The 25,084-nt window shown below is 36.7% G+C and overlaps 1 protein-coding gene across 8 annotated transcripts in view; it reads left to right on the top strand.

Moving 5' to 3' along the window:
* Positions 1 to 25,084, top strand: part of PDE1A (phosphodiesterase 1A) — a 349,550-nt gene that overhangs the window by 128,104 nt on the left and 196,362 nt on the right. The window contains exon 1 of one of the 8 annotated variants that reach the window (XM_086719097.1): positions 19,834 to 22,374. The exons of the other annotated variants lie outside the window; for them this stretch is intronic. Coding sequence (XP_086575223.1) covers positions 22,322 to 22,374 — 53 coding nt within the window. The 5' untranslated portion in view covers positions 19,834 to 22,321. Of the gene's footprint in view, positions 1 to 19,833; positions 22,375 to 25,084 lie in introns of those variants that run through there. 8 annotated transcript variants of the gene reach the window in all.

The following is a 25,084-nucleotide window of genomic DNA, read 5'->3' as shown; positions in this document are numbered from 1 at the left end:
TGTCAGCTATACTGTTTTCAAGCCCAGCGATTAATTTTATGACTATTATTCTAAATTCACTTTCTGTTATATTATTTAAATCCTTTTTGATCAGCTCATTAGCTGTTGTTATTTCCTGGAGATTCTTCTGAGGGGAATTCTTCCGCTTGGTCATTTTGGATAGTCCCTGGCGTGGTGAGGACCTGCAGGGCACTTCCCCTGTGCTGTGGTGTATAACTGGAGTTGGTGGGCGGAGCCGCAGTCAGACCTGATGTCTGCCCCCAGCCCACCGCTGGGGCCACAGTCAGACTGGTGTGTGCCTTCTCTTCCCCTCTCCTAGGGGCAGGATTCACTGTGGGGTGGTGTGGCCCGTCTGGGCTACTTGCACACTGCCAGGCTTGTGATGCTGGGGATCTGGCGTATTAGCTGGGGTGGGTAGGCAAGGTGCACAGCGGCAGGAGGGGCAGGCTTAGCTTGCTTCTCCTTAGGTGATCCACTTCAGGAGGGGCCCTGTGGCAGCAGGAGGGAGTCAGATCCGCTGCCGGAGGTTTGGCTCCGCAGAAGCGCAGAGTTGGGTGTTTGCGCCGAGCGGGCAAGTTCCCTGGCAGGAACTGTTTCTCTTTGGGATTTTGGCTGGGGGATGGGCGGGGGAGATGGCGCTGGTGAGCGCCTTTGTTCCCCACCAAACTGAGCTCTGTCGTCCGGGGGCTCAGCAGCTCTCCTTCCCTTTGTCCTCCAGCCTTCCCGCTTTCTGAGCAGAGCTGTTAACTTATGACCTCCCAGACGCTAAGTCGCGCTTGCTGTCAGAACACAGTCCGTCAGGCCCCTCCGCTTTTTGCAAGCCAGACTCGGGGGCTCTGCTTGGCCGGCGAGCCACCCCTCCGCCCCGGCTCCCTCCCGCCAGTCCGTGGAGCGGGCACCGCCTCGCCGCCCTTCCTACCCTCTTCCGTGGGCCTCTCGTCTGCGCTTGGCTCCGGCGACTCCGTTCTGCTAATCCTCTGGCGGTTTTCTGGGTTATTTAGGCAGGTGTAGGTGGAATCTAAGTGATCAGCAGGACGCGCGGTGAGCCCAGCGTCCTCCTACGCCGCCATCTTCCCTCCTTTCTTTTTTTTTTTTTTAATTTAATTTTTTTCATCATGATATATGTACTCTAATTCCCATCACCCATTTCACCCATCCCCATCCACCTCCCCTCTGGTAGCCATCAGTTTGCCCTCTATAGTTCAGAGTTTGTTTCTTGGTTTACCTCTCTCTCTCTCTCTCTCTTTCTTTTTCTCTTTTTCCCCTTTGCGCATTTGTTTTGTTTCTTAAATTCCGTATATGATTGTAATCATACAATATTTGCCTTTCTCTGACTGACTTATTCTACTTAGCTCTCTGCTCTATTTATGTAATTGCAAATGGCAAGATACTAATCTGATTTCTTATCCTGGAAATTTCCTCCTTATGTCTGACACTAACACTAATAATTCTTAAAATTATATATAACACTTTTTTTCTAAGAAAGAGTTTATTGAAAAATACATTTTTTTCTGATTCATGCATTTCCCTCCATACTGCAATGTCCCTGAAATCAGGTTGTGTGTGTGTCTTGTCTGTTTGTTTGTTTCACTCTCAAAAACTTTATAGTCTTCCAAGACGGAATGATCATGGTACAAGTTCCAATACAAATTTCAATAAAACGTGTTTTTCTTAAAATTTTCTTAAAATTTAAATTCAAGTTATTTAACATACAGTTTGTATTTTTAAATGATGTCTTACAATGCCTTTTGGGGAGATGGCAATCATGATACTAGGTTAAACAATGTGAAATTACGGTACGAATAATTTTTGACCTACACACCCAGCAATTTTGTTTGACGTAATTGCCAGACCATTTATAAATTTTCCCATTTCTGTTCATCACATCATCACCTCAGTTGTGTTAGGTGCATTATTCTTACTACACATGTAGTTTGCTGCTCCTCAAAATGTCCTTAAAAATATCATACTGGAGATGATATTAAAATGAAAAGTAATTTTGCACATGAAAAGGTACAGGAACAAAGCAGCGGGAAATATATTTGACATTGTAGCAAGCATTTTTATGGAATAAGTGATCTTAAGTATCTGTTTTCCTGCAAAGCAGTAATAAAATGCATAGAGAGCCCCAATGGGGGATATTCACAAGTAGGTAAAGCTGTGCTATGCTATTCCTTAGATATATAAACAAACATTACTTCTCATTTCCCCAGGCAATACAACTAGAGGTAAGAGCAATTGTCAAAAATCACCTGGACTGATAAAATAAATGCCAAAGTGATGAGAAGCTGGTGAGGCCACCATGGTCATGCAAGAATATTATAAAAAACATTTTGTTATAGTTTAAATGGCAATTTTTGTTTCCTTTTAGTGGTATAAAAATAATAGTCTGTCTTACACTGATGATATAGATTCATTGCAGTGAAATAATTGAGATGTTTGCTTGTTCTTGAAGAACATTTTAAAAGTTGTTCACAGGGGCGCCTAGGTGGCTCAGTTGGTTAAGCGGTCAACTTCGGCTCAGGTCATGATCTCACACTCCGTGAGTTCGAGCCCCGCGTCGGGCTCTGTGCTGACAGCTCAGAGCCTGGAGCCTATTTCAGATTCTGTGCCTCCTTCTCTCTCTGACCCTCCCCTGTTCATGCTCTGTCTCTGTCTCAAAAATAAATAAACATTAAAAAAAATTTTTTTTAAAGTTGTTCACATAAATTATGCTATAAAGAAGCAAAGACTCTTTAAATGACTATCAACTTTTGGAGAACATTCAGTGTATTTATTTATTTATTTTTATCATGGCTAAAACGTGATTTCATTTACTTCTCCTTTGTGTTTTATTAGACATAAGTTCTGATTATTTTTAAAGTTTCTTTATATTTGTAAAAAATTCAGTGGTGCCTGGGTGGCTCAGTCGGTTAAGTGTCCATCTTTGGCTCAAGACATGGTCTCACAGTTTGTGAGTTCAAGCCCTGCGTTGGGCTCTGTGCTGATGGCTCAGAGCCTGGAGCCTGCTTTGGATTCTGTATATCCCTCTCTCTCTGCTCCTCCCCTGCTCACACTCTGTCTCTCTCAAAGGAATAAATAAAGAATTAAATATATATATATATATATATATATATATATATATATATATTTGTAAAAAATTCAAATAAACTGTCATATAGTAATCATTTCTTGTTTTTATGATATACTTGATCTCTCCCCTCAATGAATCTCAGGTCCATACAGAGATAATACGAGTTAAATAATAGTTTCAGATGGCATTTGAGGTGACAGAAATAAATATGATGAAAAGATAACTGGCACAGACAAGAAGTATTTAGGAATCAAAAAAGGAAGAGATCTTGAGAAAAATATCAGGAAAGTCTTTGTGTCTTGAAATATGGGTGGAAAAAATTTTTATTCAGGTCTTTCAACCATTTTTAAATAGGATTACTTGCTTTTTTGCTTTTGAGTTCTATATATATTCTGGTTATTAATTCTTTTGGATATTAGTCCGATAGATACGTGGTTTGCAAATATTTTCTACCATTTCTTAGGTTGCCTTTTCATTTTGTAGATCGTTTTCTTTGCTCTGAAGAAGGTTTTTAGTTTGATGTACTCCCAATTGTTTATTTTTTCCTTCTGTTGCCTCTACTTTGTGTGTCATATCCATCTTTGTGTGTCATTGCCGAGATGTCGAAGAGTTTTTCTCCTATATTTTTTTCCAGGAGTTTTACAATATTAGGTCTTACATTTAAGCCTTTAACCCATTTTGAATTGATTTTGTGTTTAGTGTAAGGATCCAATTTAATTCTTCTGTATGTAGATATTGAGATTTCCCAATACCATTTGTTGAAAAGACTGTTCTTTTCCTATTGTACATTCTTGGCACTCTTGTCAAAGATCAGTTGACTGTATATTCTGGATTTATTTCTGGGCCCTTTATTCTGTTCCACTGGTTTATGTACCTGTTTTTATGCCCCTACTGTATATTTTGATTACTACAACTTTATAAATAGTCTGAAATCAGAAACTGTGATGCCTCCAGGTTTATTCTTTTTTCCCAAGAGTGCTTTGGCCATCCAGGGTCTTTTGTGGTTCCATAAAAATGACCACTAGGGGGGCGCCTGGGTGGTGCAGTCGGTTAAGCGTCCGACTTCAGCCAGGTCACGATCTCGCGGTCCGTGAGTTCGAGCCCCGCGTCGGGCTCTGGGCTGATGGCTCGGAGCCTGGAGCCTGTTTCCGATTCTGTGTCTCCCTCTCTCTCTGCCCCTCCCCCGTTCATGCTCTGTCTCTCTCTGTCCCAAAAATAAATAAAAAACGTTGAAAAAAAATTAAAAAAAAAATGACCACTAGGTACGTGAAAAGGTGCTTAACATCACCAATTATCAGGAAAATGCAAATCAAAACCACAATGAGACATCATCTCATACCTGTTAGGATGTTTGGTATTAAAAAGACAAGAGACAACAAATGTCAGAAAGGATGTGGAGAAAAGGGAACCTTTATATCCTCATTGTTGATGGGAGTATAAATTGGTATAGCCATTATGGAAAATAGCAATGTGCTTCCTCAAAATACTAGCAATTGAACAACCATATGATCCAGCAATCCTCCTCTTGGATGACCTGAAGGAAATGAAATCAATATCTTGAAGAGATAATTGCACTCCCATGTTCATTGCAGCATTATTCATAATAGCCAAGATATGGAAACAATCTAAATTAAATGTTCTTAGATGGATGAGTGGCTATATATTCATGGAGATGTAGACCAAAGTGTATAAACAGGTCTTAGAAGAATGACTTCTGAGGATCTAATGTACAATATGGTTGTATTAGTTAATAATATGGTATTGTATACTTGAAAGTTGCTGAGAGTACGTCTTAAGTATTCTCATCACACACACACAGCATGTTAGCTTGTGAGATATAATTGTGTTAATTATCTAGATCTTGGTAATTATTGTGCAATATATATATATGTATATCAAGTAATAATGTTCTATTCCTTAAGGATATATAATTATGTTTGTAAATTATTTCTTAATAAAGCGGGGCAAAAAGAAAGATGGGTGGAAATAGGATAGGAAGAAAAGGGAGTACAGGTATCAATGAATGGAATATTAGAAAGACTGTGAGAAAAACTACAATGAGAAAACCAAAGAGATTTTCAGAGTATGGGAAGGATTTGAGGAGATTAATTATAAATGAGGTGGAGAGAAAATTTGGGACCAGAATGAGGGGTCCAGATGTGGATTCTGGATTTTATCATGCTGGTGGTGAGGAGTAGTTAATGATTATCTTGATCGCGAGTTGCAGTAATTAAGCTGTGGAAACTTTTAATTTATCAAACATAATCTTTTATTTAAAAATGTTTTCAGAAATGTTGTTACAATACATTAACTTTCAGACTTTTAGTTATTAACATATGCAAGATGTTATGTCTCATAATTTAGGAAATGTCCATTTAATTCTTCTAGGAATAATGATACAAGTTCCAGAACAGAAAAATTAAATGTTAAATGAATAATAAAATGTTTTTGAAATACTTTGTGCAAAAAGAAAATGTCCCTAAGATTTTGCTCTTTTTTCTATATAGTAAACTAAGCTTGTGTATTCCATGGTTTTAGATGCTATATTAGTTTTGTTTTGCTGAGTAACAAATTTTCACAAACAATGGCTCAAAACAGCACCCATTCATTAGTTCAGAGTTCTGTAGGTCAGAAATTCCAGCACACTAGACTGGCTTTTATGCTCAGAGTATCACAAGAGCAAAATCAAGGTGTCGACCAACCTCTCATTTAGAGGCTCTGGGAAAGAATATGCTTCCAAGTTCATTCTTAAAGTTGGCAGAATTTTGTTATTTGCAATGAGACTACAGTTCCTGTTTCCTCAATGGCTGTTAGCCAGGAGCCACGTTTTAGCTTCTACGGGCTGTTCTTGATCCTCTCACATGGTTCCTCCATTTTCAAATCTTCAAATCTTTCTCTTGCTTTGAATCTCCCTGACTTTTTCTTCTGCTTTTTTTATATGCAACCCTCCAAGGAAACCTCTCTACTTTTAAAGGAGTTGTATGATGATCTTTGGACACCTGGATTATCTCCCTATTTTAAGGTTAACTTTTCCCTGTAATAATACAGCAGAGATAATCCTGATCACAGCAGGGATTTGTCATCATATTCACAGGTTCTGCTTATACTCAAAGGACAGGAGGTTACAAAAGAATAAAGATCATTGGAGATTATTCTTAGAATTCTGTCTACCACAGTTATGTATTTGATTATTGTTAAAACTTATTCATAATATTATGAATGGTGGAAATAGTGTAAACAATATTTCTTAAAGAAATGAATAATGAGTAGGTACTAGTGAAAAAAAAACATGTATTCCAAAAACAATGATTAAGCAAGAATAAAATAAAGTTAAAATTAAAAATATATAACGGTTATTCTTTGTTAGCAAAATTGAACTAAGTTAATACAGGTCTTATAAGCAATCCCTATTTTATGTATAACACATGCCGTTATGCTGACACATTCAATTAAGGCCGTTTAAGAAGGCATTTGCCACTATCCCATGAACCACATAAAGGGACTCTTCACTAATCTCTCTGGCAACCATACAAAATCACATTTTGACCTGATAAGATGTCCTAGTAACAAATTCAGAAGTTTTGTGTCTAGGCTGGAAAGGGCATGATAGTAGTGGGAGTTGAAGAAAATCCCCTTTTCTCCCAACACCCTAGATGAAAACAACCTTGTGAGTGTCAAAAATCTATCAGAACTCCATTAGTTCTATTTCTTCTGAGAAATGTAACAAAACAAAACAACCTCCCCCCAAAAAACCACACATAATTAATGAAGAAAATCTATCACATTCACATCAAAGTAATTACACACCTTTCATGACCACCTCCATATCCTTAAGTGCTCTGAGTTTATTACTACTTCTCCATTCAATCACTGTTTTGATTCAAATACAACCATGACTCCTGGCTAGTAATGTTGAGTATGAATTGATGGCGTTCTTTCCCAGTCTTACAGCAGCATGCTCCATGTCTGACCTCTCACTTCTAGGGTACTGGTGCATTCTCAGGTGATCTTCAGTGCCCTTGAAATAACTAGTCATGGGCCTGCTGAGGTTTATTCAGTGGTATTATCCTTGCCTTATGCAATGACCATAGTTTTTATTAGCTTATGAGTTGAATTTTATAAGTTGCCATCAATGACTTACAATTATCCCAAAGATGAAGAAATAGTTGGGGCCCTGGGTGGCTCAGCCGGTTAAGCATCTGACTTCAGCTCAGGTCATGATCCCACAGTTTGGGGTTTTGAGCCCCGCATCGGGCTCCGTGCTGACAGCTCAGAGCCTGGAGCTGCTTCAGATTCTGTGTCTCCCTCTCTCTCTCTCTCTGCCCTTCCACCACTTGCACTCTGTGTCTCTCTCAAAAATAAATAGACATTAAAAAATAAAAAAAATTAAAAAATAAATAATATACCCAATTACAAAAAATCTATAAATTATTATTAAAAATAGGTAAGTAAGAAAAAAAAATGTTTACTTAAAAATATAAATTTCAACCAAAATGACCCTTTAAATGATCCTGTTTAACATGACTTTTAAATTTGGTATAAAACCTAGCATGCATGCCATTGTTCTAAAAATGAACAAGGAGATGTATCACAGTGACAGAATGGGCAGAGGGAATGGTTTATTCTACCTGGACAGGAGACAGAAAACTTGGAAAGTTTAAAGAGGAGCTGAGTCTTCTAAGATGAATTGGTGTTAGGGAAGGGACCAAGGAGAGCATGAATAATGGTGGTGATCCATAATCTCCAGCCTTGGTTATGAGATGCTGCAAAGTAAGGTGCTCATTCAAGTCTCTGGATCATCATGGTTGAATAGATGAGAAAATATCTTTATCCTGACAGAATCTACACCTAGTACTTTTGACCAAGTAAGATGATCCTGACAAATATCCACTTTTAGAAAGAAAAGATATTTCATAAATAATGCATGACCCTTTTTGTCTTGAAATAAAAGTAGCCCTGTTAACACTTTATGCTTAAATCCTTATTTTATATTATGTTACTGTACATTTCTTTCCACTTAACCTTTACAGAATGATGCATTTTTATTTCCTCCATTTGCAGAATTATTTACTTTTACAAAATCCTTGCCTGTGAGCATTGCTTTATTCCTGTTTGTGCTATTAAAGTTCAGCCAGATGGAACTCTTCCAAGACCTTATTTCTGTCAGACATTTGAACAGCTGGGATTGTGTAGTTTCTGAGCTTGAAGGAAAGGATCTGTAGAGCTCATGTCAGCAAGGGCCATGAGCTCTCATGATCTCTCTCAGTAGCTTTATATTCACATAGTTTCACTTGGAAAAAAAAACTAACATTTGTAATTTGTGCCAAGATGGAGGAGAGGATGAGAAGGAATTGCATTAATATCTGGCTTTTAACATTCTGAGACATTTGTAACTGTTTCATTAGATCCATTTTAGAAATTGTAATTATGTCATTATTCCATCTTGTGAAGTCATTTGCCATAAAGCATAGATATAAATAGTTTTAGAATGGACTTTTTTTGGAAAGGGTTGAGATTTACCATATTGAATTTAGATTGCTAAGTGGAAGATAATTAGGAAAAACTGGTGTTGATGTAGCATATGAGATTTATCTCAAAGATTAAGTAGGTTTCAAAAATCGTTCTTTATGCTACTAAAAATGGAGTTTATTTACATTTTGAAAGTAATTATAAATAGGATTTAAACAAAAAAATTTCTTCCCTCTTCTTATTTGTATAGCTTAATATTCATAGAAATAATTTTTTAAATGATCATTTATTTTGAGGGAGGGAGAGAGACAGAGACAGAGACAGAGAGAATCCAAAGCAGGCTCTGCGCTGCCAGTGTTGAGCCCAATGTGGGGCTCAATCTCATGAACCATGACATCATGACCTGAGCCAAGATCAAGAGTCAGATGTTTAACTGACTGAGCCACCCAGTTTACCCTTTGAAGAACATGTAGCAAATGCTATGTTCAGATTAGAGACTACCCAGTTTTAATAAAGATAAAGCTATGCTAAAGTAGCAATGACCTTTAAAAATATGAAAATGTGGGATAAAAAAAAGATTTTATAGTAAAGAGATGTAACAACAAAAAAGCAGAATTTTCGGGGCGCCTGGGTGGCGCAGTCGGTTAAGCGTCCGACTTCAGCCAGGTCACGATCTCGTGGTCCGTGAGTTCGAGCCCCGCGCCGGGCTCTGGGCTGATGGCTCGGAGCCTGGAGCCTGTTTCCGATTCTGTGTCTCCCTCTCTCTCTGCCCCTCCCCCGTTCATGCTCTGTCTCTCTCTGTCCCAAAAATAAATAAACGTTGGAAAAAATAAAAAAATAAAAAAAATAAAAAAAAAGCAGAATTTTCATAGTAATGTAATTCTGAAGAAGAGAAAGTGGGAAGATTTGAAGATTGACAGCCTCTGAATAATACACTGAATGACATCTCAGCTACATATGGTAGCATTTTATTTGAACAGTTCATTAGTTGCAATTAGAAACTCTTTAGAGACCTCTATAATGTCAAACTTTTAAAATATAACAGGCAAGTAGCTGTAAGTATAATATATAGAGTTCCTTCAATAGTTATTTTTTTCAATAGTTCTTTTTATCAAAGTTAATACTTGGAAAATTATTGGAGTCTTGAAAAAATATTAGAATAGGAAGACACTCTTAAAAATCATTTGGTCCAATTTTAGTTCTTTTTATTAATTGAGGCATAATTTATATATGGCAAAACAGATTATAAGAATTTATTTCAGTGGAACTTAACAGTTGTAGATACATGTAACCATAACTCCAGTTAAAGTATTGGATATTTTTCTCTCTCCAAAAAGTTAAGTCGATTTTGAAACACTTCGTCACCTCTGTTCTAATTTCTATTATCTGATCTTCATTTTCCCTTCATGTAAGTGGAATCATTCATTATGTACTCTTTTGTATCTGGCTATTTCAGCTCAATGTAATACTTTTGAGGTTCATCCATATTGTTTTGTGTATCAGTACTTGATTATTTTTAAAAAATTATTTCTAAGTTTTATCAGTTTTAACAAATACCACAATATGTTCATCAGGTTTTCTGTTGTGGACATGTGGGTTATTTCCATTTGGGGACATTATGAATAAAGGTACTGTGAACATTCTTGTACAAATCTTTTTGTGGACACATGTTTTCCTTTCTCTTGGGTAAATACCAAAGAGTGGAATGGCTGGGTCATAAAGAGGTTACATATTTAACTTTATGAAATACTGGCAAATTGATTTCCAAAGTAGTAATAAAATTTTACTTTCATCAGTGATGTAGGAAAGTTCTACTCACTTTACTTTCTCATCAACATTTGATAGGAAGATTTTATCCTGTTCTAATAGGTTCAAAGTGTTAACTCATTAGATTTAATTTATATATCCTTGATGACTATAATTACATTGAATATCTTTTTACATGCTTATTGACCATTTGTATATCTTCTTTGTGAAACATTTATCCAGTATTTGTCCATTTTTATTGAGTTTTTGGTCTCATGCATTTGTAGGAGCTCTTCACATATTCTGCTTGTAAGTATTTTATAGATATATGTCTGGGGATGAATATTTTTGTCTAGCTTGTGACTTGAATTTTTGTTTATTTAATGGAATGTTTAATGGTCTCTTTTGAAGAATAACAGTTGAATTTTGATGAAATTAAGTTTACCAATTTTGTTCCTAATGGTTAGTACTTTTGGTGTCCCAAGAAATTTTTGCCTACACTGATGTCATAAAGATACTTTTCCATTTTCTTCTGTAAACTTTATAATTTTATAATTTATGTATAGGTCTTTGATTCATCCTGAAATTAACTTTTGTGTATGATGTGAGGTAGAGGATAAAGGTTATTTTTTCCTATATGGATATCCAGGTATTCCTGATGATATTCATTACAGAGCCTGTCATATTAATCTTTAAGAGTTCTTTATTTTAATTTGATACATGAATAAATGCACATAGAAATTTTTAAACATCACATAAAAAAAACAATACTAAGTATATACTACAATGAATTACTTATTAGTCTTTTATGTGGATTTGTCTACCTAACTAAACTTTAAATTTTTGAACACACTTGTACTCTGGCTAATATTTCTCCTCCACCATTTGCCAAATGCTTAATAAATATTTATTGATTGAGTGATTGGATGATTAAGGTGGATGATCCATTAATATTTATCAGTTTCTGTCTTTTTCTAGTTACTACATATCTATGTAGTACCTTTAAGCTGTAGCACATGATTTGGTAACTCGATGCAGTCATTTGGTTAAAGTCTAATTTCTTATCTTGTGCTACTAGTATTTTCTCTTGCTTTTTATTTTTTATTTTTATTTTCAATGTTTTTTTATTTATTTTTGGGACAGAGAGAGACAGAGCATGAACGGGGGAGGGGCAGAGAGAGAGGGAGACACAGAATCGGAAACAGGCTCCAGGCTCCGAGCCATCAGCCCAGAGCCTGACGTGGGGCTCGAACCCACGGACCACGAGATCGTGACCTGGCTGAAGTCGGACGCTCAACCGACTGCGCCACCCAGGCGCCCCTCTCTTGCTTTTTAAATCATATTTCTCCCCCAAATATTCCATACATTTATAAATTCTGTCTCTCTCTTAATTCCTTCTTCACTGCCTTCAAATAAGCTCACGTGTGGAAAAAAAATACCCAGTTTTCAATTTTACTACCCACCAGGTACCACTCTTAACCTTTCTTCATTCCTCACTTCTATGTTTCTCAGATGGAATGCTATCATATATTGCAAGGGTCTGTGACTCTTTCTATGAGAAATTTGGCATTTCACTTTAAGGAAAATCTTTGAAAGAGCCTTCTTGTTCTGGTTCATCTAGGAGACCACCTTAAAACCAAGTTCTACCACAGTTTTAGAACTGCCCTTGGAATTTGTGTTTATAATTTCATCGTGCCCGGAAATTATAACCTGATGATGTTTGTTCAAGTTCTTAAACAGGGAGGGTGGTTTTACTAGTAGATTGTGCAAAAAGTAATTTACACAGTTGCTCTCTTCTTCCCTCCTTCCTTTACCAACCTCTTGTCATTTGACTTTGCCTTCCACCACTTTGTTAAGATTGGAAATTGCTCTCTCAACAGTATCCGTGTCAGAGTAGGCTGCCCTAAGTCCCAAAACAAGGCAGGTTGGATAGTAATTGTTCCCATTCCATTACTGCTACAATGTGGTATTTGATACTGAACACTCAAATTCAGAATGCATGGTCCAAGTAAATCAGCCCAGCTCCCATGATGCCTTTTTCCTTCTTGTCTTCTTCACTAACTACCACAGGTGAGACCTGGTGTCCTGTGAGGGCATGAAGTTGCCAAGCCTCAACAATTCCTCCTTGGCATTACATGGTGTCCTAGTCCACCGGACTTAGGCTTTTTTCTTACTCTCCTTTCATTAGTAATGAATACATCCCTTCCCTGTACACTATTCCTACCCTCAATCCTTTTCCTTAGGAAATCTCTGCTTCTGGGCTGCCATGTCCAGTTTCTCTACTGTCCAGGAAATGGAGTCTTTTCTTATGCTTTAGGTTGGTGTTTGAGCATTTTCTTCTTATGGGTATGTCCCCCAGGTGATAACCACTGGTCTGGTCTACTTCACTCGAGCATTCAGCACATTCTTGAATTTCTCTGTTCTCTGACCTACCACAAAGATTAGTTCTTCAGGATGAACAGCTTGTGAATTTGGATCTGAGGTTGTGGCATTGCACCCTCTTGGACATCACACCTTCTAACTTTCAGAGGCAGACCCTGAGGTGGAGTGTGTGTCTCTTACCTCTGTCTTGCCTGAATCCAGATTCCTCACTAATTCAGAAAGCTGTATCTCCTTTATGCTTAAGGAATTTCTGTGATACTGGTTTATAACAATGTTACCCATTCAATTATTTAAAAAAATTTTTTTTTAATGTTTATTTATTTTTGCGAGAGACACAGAGTGCGAGTGGGGGAGGGGCAGAGAGAGAGAGGGAGACAGAATCTGAAGCAGACAGAAGCTGAGCTGTCAGCACAGAGCCCGGCGTGGGGCTCAAACTCATAAACCGTGAGATCATGACCTGAGCTGAAGTCGGATGCCTAACCAACTGAGCCAGCCAGATGTCCACTAATTCTTTGTCATCACAATTTCAAACATTTCAATGTCTGCTGAGATATAGTGGGGAGAGTTTGCTCATGTTTTTATCTGCAGCTGTTGCTATCTTTGTCTTTGTGCAATCCTCTCCCTTTGTTCAGCTCCCTCAGTTCTGTTAATGACAAACTTTTGTCAGAGTAAGCTTTCATCTCAGGAGACCTGATGGCCATATTTAAAAATAACATTTCAAATAAAATATTGCTTGGAGAAGTTTTTTCTGGTTTTCTTCTCTTAACAAAACAAAATTTGGCAGGATCTTGACCTTAAATAGGAACTGATGCCTGTAGGTATTAAAAGAATAATTTAATATGGAAGAAATCTATATTTAAAAAATGTTTATAATGCACGTTTTATAACCACTTTTTCCATAATCTTTTTTTGGGGAACTGCTTCTCTAATGTTTTTGAATGATTTTAGAGTCAGGTGACAAATTGTGATTCCACCCAGCTGCTACTTTGGATAGGGAAAGATGTTTTGCCTAGCCTATACCCCTGGAAAGTTTTCCTCCTGTATTTCTTGGGCATGTAAATTCATCTTGTTTGAGTCATCCTCCCTCTCTTCCTCTCTATTTCAAGCCTTATAGGGCCTCTCTTTGCAGTCTTTATTCTCTTTCTACTTTTCTTGGTCTTTGTTGGAAGGTCCCTGAAGGCTCCTGAAAGATCATAAATTTAGTATCCTGAATGATAATCCATTTAACAAACTGTTAACCTCTTCTAACCCAATGGGATCACTATTTCAGCAGCACAGTCCTGTGGTCCTTCTCTGAGATCTTGAATTTTGAAAGTGCCCTTTCTGACCACGGTCTTTTCCCCATCTTTCCATAGCCTCTTAGCTCATCATAGTCCTTCCTCTTAGATTGTTGTTCACTCTTGGCTTTCTCTTCCTACTTTGATTGGAGCTCCTCTTAAATCTTTTTAATAGCAGTCTCACCAGTAACTGCTGTCTTGTCCCATTCTTTGGATCTTGCCTTGTCTCTCAGCTTGATCATCAGCTTACTCCATGCTTTTCCCTGGTACTAGTGGTGCTCAAGAAAGACTGCCTGACACTGTTGCCACTCATCCTTAAAGAAAATTACGTCACAACCCTTCTTGATTCCTAATCAGTCTCATGCACATTCGCTCACCAACTCCTGGAAATCTTTATAATTTTCCTCAAAAAACTCAACCCTGCACTCAACAAACTGTTCTTTATTACATTTTCAAGAAACTAGAGTCCATCAGGCATGGAGCCTATTAATTTCACCCATCTCCAATTCTAAGTTTATCTAATTAATCAGTCACTCCTTACTCCTCTTATCTGAAAGGAAAAGATGGACTTTCTTTCCAAGGCTTCCTTTATACTCATCTTAATTTCAAGCAATGAACCCATCTCTAGTCTTTCATTTGCCAGTGAAGCTTAATTTAAATTCATTGTTTCTAATTCATTCTTTATGCCACTGCAATTTTAGCTTTGGTTCTCACCATATCAGTGGAATTGCTCCAAAGTCTTAAGGTGTTTACTGATAGTCAAAGATTGGTTTCTGAGCCTCCTGTTCTTCTCATTTTCCTTGACCATGCTGCAGGATTTATCACTGCTTACTGGTCCTCCATTGAATGTTCTGCATCCTTCATTTTTATAACATTCTGGAGACCTGGAATCCACTGTAGTTAATCTTGGTAAAGACACAACTACTTCAAGGCATCCCTCCCTTTTTCCAATAAATGCTTTATTAAACTGGAAAGGGATCACTTTACATATATTTTTACTGTAGCTACATTTTGATCAATTAAACAATTCTTTTAAAGAAACTGAACTTAATTTTATGTCCTTAAAATGTAAATGGGTTTTTGCAAAAAGAAGCAATTACTAAATGTGCGATAAGAATCTATTACATAAAAACAATGCATCAAAAAGACTGTCTTAATAATGATGTACATGCTGTTCTGGGTTGTGAAAAGAGAAAATAGTTTCACTAAGTTATGCACACTATTTAAATGACTTTTTGGATGTACATTAGGGTAGAGACAGAATGTAGAGTTAGATACAAACCTAAACATCCTACAATTCAGGCTTTTTAGGATGGATCAAATCTGGACTAGAAAGATGGAAGAGAACTAAAGTGCTTGATTTGACATTCAAAAAAGATTTAGTGAGTATTAAACAATACCTCATTCATCTCAAACTCCTTACCATCAGGCCTGTAATGGAACCAAAATTGGCACTATTTTTGCTCAAAACCAACTTGGTGTTTTCCAAATAGACAAAAAAAAAATGTAACTTGAAATAAGAATGTAAAAATGCCTGGCATTTAATAAGCATTTTATGGGCAAGGAAGGAATTTATCACCTTCACTTTTCAGATGTGGAAAATGTGGCTCAGAGAGTTTAGGTAACGTGCCTAAAGTCACTCAACTGGTGAATAGAACTGGGCACCCAGTCCAGGTTTTCAGTCTCCAAACTTCTCATTTTTCTTCTTCCCCATGCTGAAAGAGGCTGTGCATTTAACAGCAGAGAATCTGAGTTCCAGTCCTACGCTTCTATTTTATCTTATCATGTAACAACAGATGTGTCCATTGAATCTTTGCCAACCCCAGTATTGTCTTCTGTATTTAAAAAAAAAAAAAAAAAAAAAAGAGGTAATAAGAAGGATAAGAGGGAGAAAATCAGCCAAATCTGAAATGTGGGAATTTTAAAGGATAAACGACATGATTTCTTCAACAAATAAATGACATGAATAAAAAGGAGTGGGGAGTGGGAACTGAGACTTAACAGATACAGGAACCAAATACGATGACTCCTGGTCCTCGTGGGGGTGGGCATGGTGGCATGGGCTGTTCTAGATTTAAATGAGAAACTGAAAAAAATATGTATGAGCACATTATAAAACTTGAACATGAACTAGATATTTGGTGATATTAAGGGATCTTTAGGAATATTGTAAGATGACAATAGTAGTATTTATAAGTGTTATAGAAAAAAAAAGTGTTACTTGCTAATATACATACCCAAAACAAGTGAATTGATTATGTGAGATTTGCTTTAAAATATTCTTGTAAATATAAGTGAGGTGAAGATGAGAAAGATTGGCAAATTCTTAATAATTGTTAAAGCAGAGTGGTGGGTGCATGGGAGATCATTATACTGACTGCTCTACTTTTGCATGTGTTTTAAATTTTCCACAATACAAAGTAAAAAAAAAAAAAAAAACAGGAAAAAAGATGAGGAAGAAATAGAAAAAGGTGAGACATATTTACAAGTTTAGTTTCAGATGTAAGACTGAATTATGGAAAAATCAGACATAACTTTTCTATTATGTATTATGGCATTTGGGCATGGCAAAGTATAATTTTATTTTGTCAATTAATTTTTAAGGTATTAAAGAATAATTGGAGTTTTAAAACTTTGCTAGCCCATAAATGCTGCTTATCGCCACCACATGTAGTTTCACACCTGAATTGGCTTTGCCAGATTAATTTGTCAGGACTCTTTTATCAAGAAGTTAAGTACCCAGGATTCAGGAATGTTCTTTGGTTCCACCTCATTGATTTTCTTGGGAAAACAGTGTCTCACTATGAGAATTTAAAATTTATTAAAGTTTCTTGCCAACGCTTAATACAGATTCTAAAATTTTAACACATATTTGAGTTAGAAATACAGGGAGATAAAAGGATTACAGAAACCATGATGAGAAAATTTTCTGATTACATCATGTAATATGTATATCATACCCTTGTGGAAAAAGGAGCAAATTATTTTATATCTGATTTTAGTCATAAGAAAGGAAGTAGTTAAAAGGATTAATAATGATGGCTCTTATCTTAAAGAGCCCTATATTTACACTCGGGTGGCATATACCTTTTTTCATCTTTTCCATGTGATTTCCAAATCAAAGGTATCAATGAAAGAGGATTATTTATGGTTTCTACATTGAAAATTTTATAGATCATTAAGTATCTTTAACCAAAAGAAACAGCTCTTTTTTTTCCGTAGTGATCAATGATAATTTGAAGAAAAATACTCAACAAGTACTTGAAACTTGCTTTTATTGTTTGTGGCATTTTGTCAGGTTTATGGTTATCTTGTGAAGTAATAAGGCTGAGATGATTTAACATGAGCTTGTGACAGTGATGCTTTTCTCTATTTATTTCTTACCACTCTGATTGCTCAGGGAGCTGCTTTCTTCATCTCACATTGGCCATGACTGCCAAGTCTACCAGTCAAAACAATTTCACAATTGAACATTAATGGACTCAGGAACATTAGCAGAAGCAAATATAAGCAGGATACCATAGTAACCCATGGAGTCTGAGGAAATGGTGTTCTATTAAAGGGAAAGATAATGTCCCCAAATAAGGTTTTACATAAATAGATTGGCTTCTCATACCTAAAGTGTCTTTTATTGTGAAACAAACTTCCAATTTCATAGTGCCCAGATTTGCCACCATAGTACTTTAAAATTCTGTTAAAATTTAATTCATTTTTGAAATTTAAGAACAATAGATTATTAAATAATGTGGGAAAGGAGATAAAATTATTATATATAGAGGTAGTTAGTTTAAGATTTTTAGGGTTATATGATAAATTTTGAGAGGCAACAGGCAAGCATGGGCAATAAATCAATATGATTTTAGATTCAGCACTAACAGAAAAGTCACCTCATCCATAAAGGAACATAGGAAACATACCCTTCCTTCTATTTTTTCTCATTTTTAAACTTATATTGGTCCATCAGCATTCTTCAAATAAACATTTATTACAATGCATTTCAAACTTTTCATATTTGAGGCAAACTCTTTAACACTAGAAGTTTTGGAGCCACACTTGAAGGGATTAATAACACTAAACACAGAAAAATCATTAACTTTTTAAAACTAATTCTGGTAGAGGAACTTCTTACTGTATCTATTCCTGTCAAAGTAATAGTAATTTCAAAGAACTCACATCATCACCTTTCAACAGAGTGTCACTCAATATAACTGTTTATTTCTAGGTGAACATCTCTTAGTACATAGGAGGCAAATTCTGGCACACTATAGCCACTTGATCATCTTTCAACATTTGGCTACACACTGAGAAAGAATATGGTAAATAGCAGAGGTGAGAACCACTGATTTATTGAGTATCTACTGGGTGCAAAGCCCTGCAATAAGTTTCATGCACTCTTTCTACTTCTTTTTAAAAAAATTTTTTTTAATGTTTATTTTATTTTTGAGACAGAGAGAGACAGAGAATGAGTGGGGGGTGGGCAGAGAGAGACACACACACAGAATCTGAAGCAGGCTCCAGGCTCTGAGCTGTCAGCACAGAGCCCAAGGCGGGGCTCGAACTTGTCAGCCGCGAGATCATGACTTGAGCTGAAGTTGGACACTCAACCCACTGAGCCACCTAGGCTCCCCCACTGTTTCTATTTCTTAGTTTGATTTCAGTTACACATAGGACGATAAAAAATAGATTTCTACACAAGATGCTAGCAAGTGGATACTTGTATTTATATTCAATCAAAAGGATTCTAAAACAGGTCACTGCATTTTTAATATTGAGAAACAAAGGCGAGTCTAAATAATATTAATTTTGTCATTGCAGGCCCAAGATATCGGTAAGAGAAAGAGGGAAATAAGGAGAAGAAGGTAGGGTGAAGAGGAGGAAAAAAAGATGGAGCAAATGAGGAACCCGTGATTTACAACCAAAAATTAACTTAAGGATGTCTATTAGTTCTCTAAATTGTCCATTTTGTGATTGAGAAACTTTAGCTTAGAATTCAGTTGAATTTGATTCTCCTACCTTTGTAGTACATATTTAATATACTTAATATATTCAAGCTAAGTTAAATTTTAAATTTTTTTTTTCAACGTTTTTTATTTATTTTTGGGACAGAGAGAGACAGAGCATGAACGGGGGAGGGGCAGAGTGAGAGGGAGACACAGAATCGGAAACAGGCTCCAGGCTCCGAGCCATCAGCCCAGAGCCTGATGCGGGGCTCGAACTCACGGACCGCGAGATCGTGACCTGGCTGAAGTCGGACGCTTAACCGACTGCACCACCCAGGCGCCCCTAAGCTAAGTTAAATTTATAGGGTTCAAAGTCATGCCAGCAGAGTAACGATTCAGAGATGGAGTCATGTTTGATTGCATGAAAATAGGAGCAAACAGCAATAGTAGAAATCACCAGCTATTTTAAAGGATAGCTTGTAAAGGGGGACTCGTATATATTCATCGTGGCTCATACATAGTATGGTTGTACTGGTTTATGTGTCTGGTATTGTTTCAGGTTACACTTGTTCAGAGTGTCCTATTTCTAAAGTGTTCTGGCTTGCATGATAGAGAATGTAACTGCTGTACTCATTAACTGAAGTTATAGCGATACAAATTTTTACTCAACTTTCCATAGGTTAAAATTGTCCAAAACGAGAGAAGTTTACTTACAAGCCAATAGAAACATTAGAAGTTCTCAATCAGATGCTTGAAATTATTAAGTGTTTTAAGGGGTCTAAGCTAGATAATGGTTAGATCAGTAGATCTATTACTTTGAATTATAAAAGTACCAATATCTGGCTGTTTTAGATATACAAAAATGTCAGTTTCATATAGTTCAACCTAATATAATGTGTATCAATACTCTAGGAGTCTATTTTATGTTTTTAGTCTATTATATATTTGGAAAGAAACCTAAAAATTGTTTTATTTTAAAATCTTAAAAGTTTCAAGGGCACCTGGGTGGCTCAGTTGGTTAAGCATCCAACTTTGGCCCAGGTCATGATGTCATGGTCTGTGGTTTCGAGCCCCATGTTGGGCTCTGTGCTGACATTTCAGAGCCTGGAGTCTGCTTCAGATTCTATGTCTCCCTCTCTCTCTGCTCCTCCCCTGCTCATGCTCTGTCTCTCTTGTTATCTCTCAAAAATAAATTTTAAAAAAAAGTTTAAAATCTTAAAAGTTTTTCATCAGGAAGAGTAAAAATTAGGATAACTCATTATTGAATATAACCTTAATAGAATGTCAGAGCATGTAAGTCAGAGGGATAGCACTGAAAGCTGAAAGGAAAGTTGGATGTATTTTGATACCAAACTGTAATGAAATGTCGCTATATACTAGCACTTCCGTTAAGGGATAAGATTCCTAGAAAAGAATTCAGAATACGTTTTTAAAAACAAAGTGTTCTAATATAGTCTGGGAATGCTGTAAAAGCCATGTTAAATTCAACCATGATTGATAACAGTTAAGATTAATGAAAGGCTTACAAAAGTGGACTAATATTAATTGATTGTAAGATTGCATTATAATCATGTTTTCCAAACAGATAACAGTCTCAGGGATCCCTGTCATGTGGGAAATTACATTGAGGCAATGGTAGCCTCCAAGCATATTAACTGACAGACATTTTCAAGAGTCAAGGGACAGAAAGACTCACAGACCCAAACTAAGGTAGTAGACTTAACATAGTGTATAGAACCCAATGAAAACACACAGAAAGAAGCAAGAGGAAAGAGTTGGAGATGGGTGAATGTACTTGTGATAGGTTAAGAGGAGGGGAAGGAACATCCTACTGGAGTCCTGTGTTGCACAACATTTACATGTCCTGCCTCTCTTTCTCTCTCTGCTACATTGGCCTTTACTATTGAAGATGTGGTTATAACTTACATTGGACAAAGAGGCTTAGGGAAGGAAGATACCTGGAGTCAATACATTCTGTTCTACCAGAGGTATTTAGAGGCAGAACCTGGTCAGCTGCTCTCACTTTCACTGACCTAATGAATAGCTTTGCCTTTTCTCTGCACATGTAGGATGAAACATACATGGGATCAAAATGTAACCATAATATATGTCACAAATAGGGGGTTGACTCCGTGATGATATACCTTTCAATCTGGAGGCGGCATGATTTGTTTCTTGTGATTTGGTCTTTGTATCTATTTTCACTGTAAGTGATACTCCTATTTATTCCACTTATTTTTTTTATCATATATTTCATTTATTCTATTTGTAAGAAATAGATATCTACATCTTATAAGTTACTAATTTATATTCTAGTTATACTTTTCTTTTCTAATTATGCTTAACACTTATGAATTTTACCTATGTCTTGGAAGCCAATGGATCGTTCACCATCTATACTTAATACTCTTTGTGAGTTTCATCCATCACATTTTTCTTGTTTTCTGCTTAGCAGAATTAGATATTCTTAAATAATACAGCAAGAACATAATGCAGACCCACAGGAGGAAAGTAGAGGGAAAAATCAGTGTGAAGTCCGGGTATCCCCATTTCGGCTTCCACCTGAATGGCTGTGGTTTCTACTTTTACTATTCTGTATATCCTTTATGAGATCTTGTGTGACAAAGGTCCTACAGTGCTACTAAGAAAACAACCTGAAAGTCAATGCTGTAAAAATTTACCTTATAATGTAATGTTTGGGTTTTATTAGTAATTCCATAATTATAAATGAAAATTTTAAAATACATGGTTGCCACATTGTTAGGGGTTGAAAAGAGAATTGCTATAGGAATTGCAGATAATATATGAGTTTATTGTATCAAACCCTGTAACGTAGGCACTTATCCCTGATGCAGATGCTAATGGTTGAAATTTGCTGAAAATCAGGTTTCATGTTTAAAGTGAATGATAGCAAAATAAAAATATCTTCATAGATTAAAAGCTGTGGCTTGAATAAGTTGCCCGAAATGATAGTCCTTATTTTACTCATTCATCAAATTATTGATTCTTCTATCTTTCTTACAAGTATCACTTAGATGCCAGACACTGTTCTAAGAGCTAGTGATACAAAGATGAATCATCCTCTGCTCCCATGCTCAAGTAATTCAGCCTGGTGGGGAAGACAGAGAAGTAAAGCATCTGTTAAAATCCGGTGTGATAACTCTTTTAAAGGGTTTGCTTTGGAGACGTAGAGGAAGAGTAGGGAGGGTAGACACTATAAAGGAAACCTTCGTAAAGGAGTTGGATATTGAGCAAGAAGTAATGGAAGTGAGAAAATAATTGGGATGAGGGGAGGAGAAACACACTAATTGTAGAGAGAAGAAACAACATTACTCGGGGGCATAAAAGAGAAGATAGATGTAGATTCCATGTGGAGAATTATCAGGAAATGAGACCTTGACACATCTGGTCATAAATGGCTTTTATGCTACAAAATGAAGATTGGAATTTATTCTGAAGTTGAAGAAAAGTGCCTGAAGAATTTTAGGTAAGAAGATGGCATGATTGCGTGATCATGTTTGCAGCTGGAGTGGTAACTTTGGAAAAGGTATGGGGAGGAGCAAGAGCAGATTGATTAATAGTCCAGTGTCCGTGACAGTAGTCCAGTTGTGTAGGGGTGGTGTAAGGAGTGGAGGAGGAGATTCTCAAGTCATAGGAGAGCTACTGAGGATTAGATTACATCTTCCTACTTCGGAATAGTCCAGTAGTATTTCCAGCTCTTCATATCACCACTGTCACAGACCAGATGCTGGCTAATACCACATACATCTGCAAAATATCTCTTGGCTTACATTTTAATTCTGGAAGGTATGTGTCGACTTTGTAGTCACTCTACTTGTTACATCAGAAATGTTTTCCTCAAGTGTGGCTCCCTGTTCTGAAATTTAAGAATGATCAAATTCACACATATTTGTGAAATGGGTTAGTTTTCTTTATTAATATCCATGTAATTAATATCACTGTTGCCTCTTATTGTGTACAAAGCAAATTATTAGCAAATGTGAAATGGCATTATTCATGTGATATAGAATAGTTGTTTTCCAAAGTAATTTATCTATGTTTGTTTTTAAACATGAAAAGTACTGACTCTCTCCTCAATCTATAAAACTCATGAGATTATGAGTATCATATAATTACTGCACATGTTCATCAGTGCTCTAAGCAGACCTTGTATCTGTAGTTCATGGTAAACATCTTTTACTGGGACCACTGCTTTGCTAGTCTCTAGAGGCATTAGTTTCTAACTCCTCCTGATAAAACCATTCTGTGGTTAATGTTATTTTAAATGTCTTTAGCCGTTCAACTTTGCCTATTCAGCTTTGCATGATGCAGCTGAACAGGCTTGGAGAATCTGAATATTCGTTTCTGGCTTCATCTCTTATTACCCTGCTCCCACCTCACACTGGACCTTCACTCCTCTTCAAACACATAAAGCTTGCTCCCTGCTTAGAGTCATTGTATGTGTTGTTCCCTTTGCCAGGAACACACTTCTCCCCAGTAATCCACGTGGCTCAGTCTTTTATCTCCCTCAAGTCTGTGTTCCAATGTCAGCTTGTTAGTGAGGCCCTTCCCTGACCATCCTCCTAAAAAAAGTTGCTGCTTTGGGTCAGTTCTCTTCCTCCGTTCTGTTTTGTTCAATAACACTTAGAATTTTATAACATACTGTGTACTTCATTTATTTACTGTGTTTATTTTCGATCTCTCTTCCACCATTAGAACATGTCTTTGAAGTAGGGATTGTATCTTGTTTTCTTCCCTCCGTTCTCTATAGGAATGTGTGTGTTTGTATCTGTATGTTTATTAAATATCAACAACCACATTCTCAACAGACAAATCTGAAAATAATAGGAAGATTAGAAATGTAAATTGAAAATTTAAAGGAACACAATGTCTTTGGCATCTTGTTCAGGTTTTCCTGGGACCTGGTTTCAGTTTTAGTACCAAAAATCCCATGTTTTGGGAGCCTGTGCAACTCTGTGCATCCCAGAGTTGGTCAACTTTCATTCTTGTGATTGTTTGTCATTGTTTAATGTTTTTATCACCTATTTCTGTCCTAGTGGGAGATGGCTGTGCTACACTATGTTCCCAATAATTCTTAGTAAGATTGCTCATGTTCAGCCCCAACAAAAGCATGGAGCGGGGGGTGGGGGGGGGTGGGGGGGCTTTCTCCATTTACTGATAAGTCTCTAAACTGTCATCTCTTCAGTCTTCTGGCTTGATTTGCAGAATAAATACATGTTCCTCCCACTAACACTTCTCATGTTATTATGAGAGAAGTACCAGACTAACAAACAGATTCTGCCACAAATCTGCTCAAATCATCTCTCTGGCCTGACCTTGGTTTTTTATTTTCATAAAATGAGGAGACAACAGATAACCACGTCTTTTCCACCACTAACATTCTAGGGTTCTGTGGCATTTCTTCTGACCAGCAATGGAAACTGTTTCTTTTTCCCAGGATGACTTAGCCCCTTCTGCCCCTCAACTGGAGTGTTTGGCACTTGGGGAAAAGCAGAAGCCTTCTCAAAGCATGAAGGGTGGGAGAACTTTAGTTCCCTTATCTTCTCTGAGTTAGAGCCTGACTTGCCCTAGTAAGATGTCCATACGGAGAAAAGTGTGGTCTGACTTTTCAACATTTTGCTTCTGAAGTGGCTGTGTTTCCTACAGAATGAAGTTTTTTTTTTTTTAAACAAATACCCCTACTATCTTTTGAATAATTTAAAATTTAATTTGAATTTAATAATTGACCACCAATATCCTCATAATAGATACATATGTATGACTAAAATAACATATATTATACATACCTGCACTCATATTAGACTAGGTTATGTTACCATTTCATGAGTTTGCACAAAACCTAGATGACAAGTAGTTTCATCTACATGTAGCTCTCATATTTGAATCAAAAAATGCTTTGGGGAAAAAATGTTAGCAAAGCAAATGCCATCATTTGCAATTAACTACTTTACATTTAAATGACGCTTAGGTGTTTAGAAATCATTTCTTTTGTCTACTGATCCTCACAGTGACTCTGAAAGAAAGCAGATGTTCAAATCAGATTGGATTCATATTTTTGCTGTACCACTCACTAATTGTGGGTACTTAGGGGAATCAGGTCAACCCTTGGATCCTCAGCTTAGGCAGGTGTATAATGGTGATTATAGTGTCTGTCTCATTTAGCTCAACCCTTTTCC

Source organism: Puma concolor, chromosome C1, assembly GCF_028749965.1.
Source record: "Puma concolor isolate L17-30 chromosome C1, mPumCon1.1.hap2, whole genome shotgun sequence".
NCBI lineage: Eukaryota > Metazoa > Chordata > Mammalia > Carnivora > Felidae > Puma > Puma concolor.
This window is presented reverse-complemented; position numbering and strand designations above follow the sequence as displayed.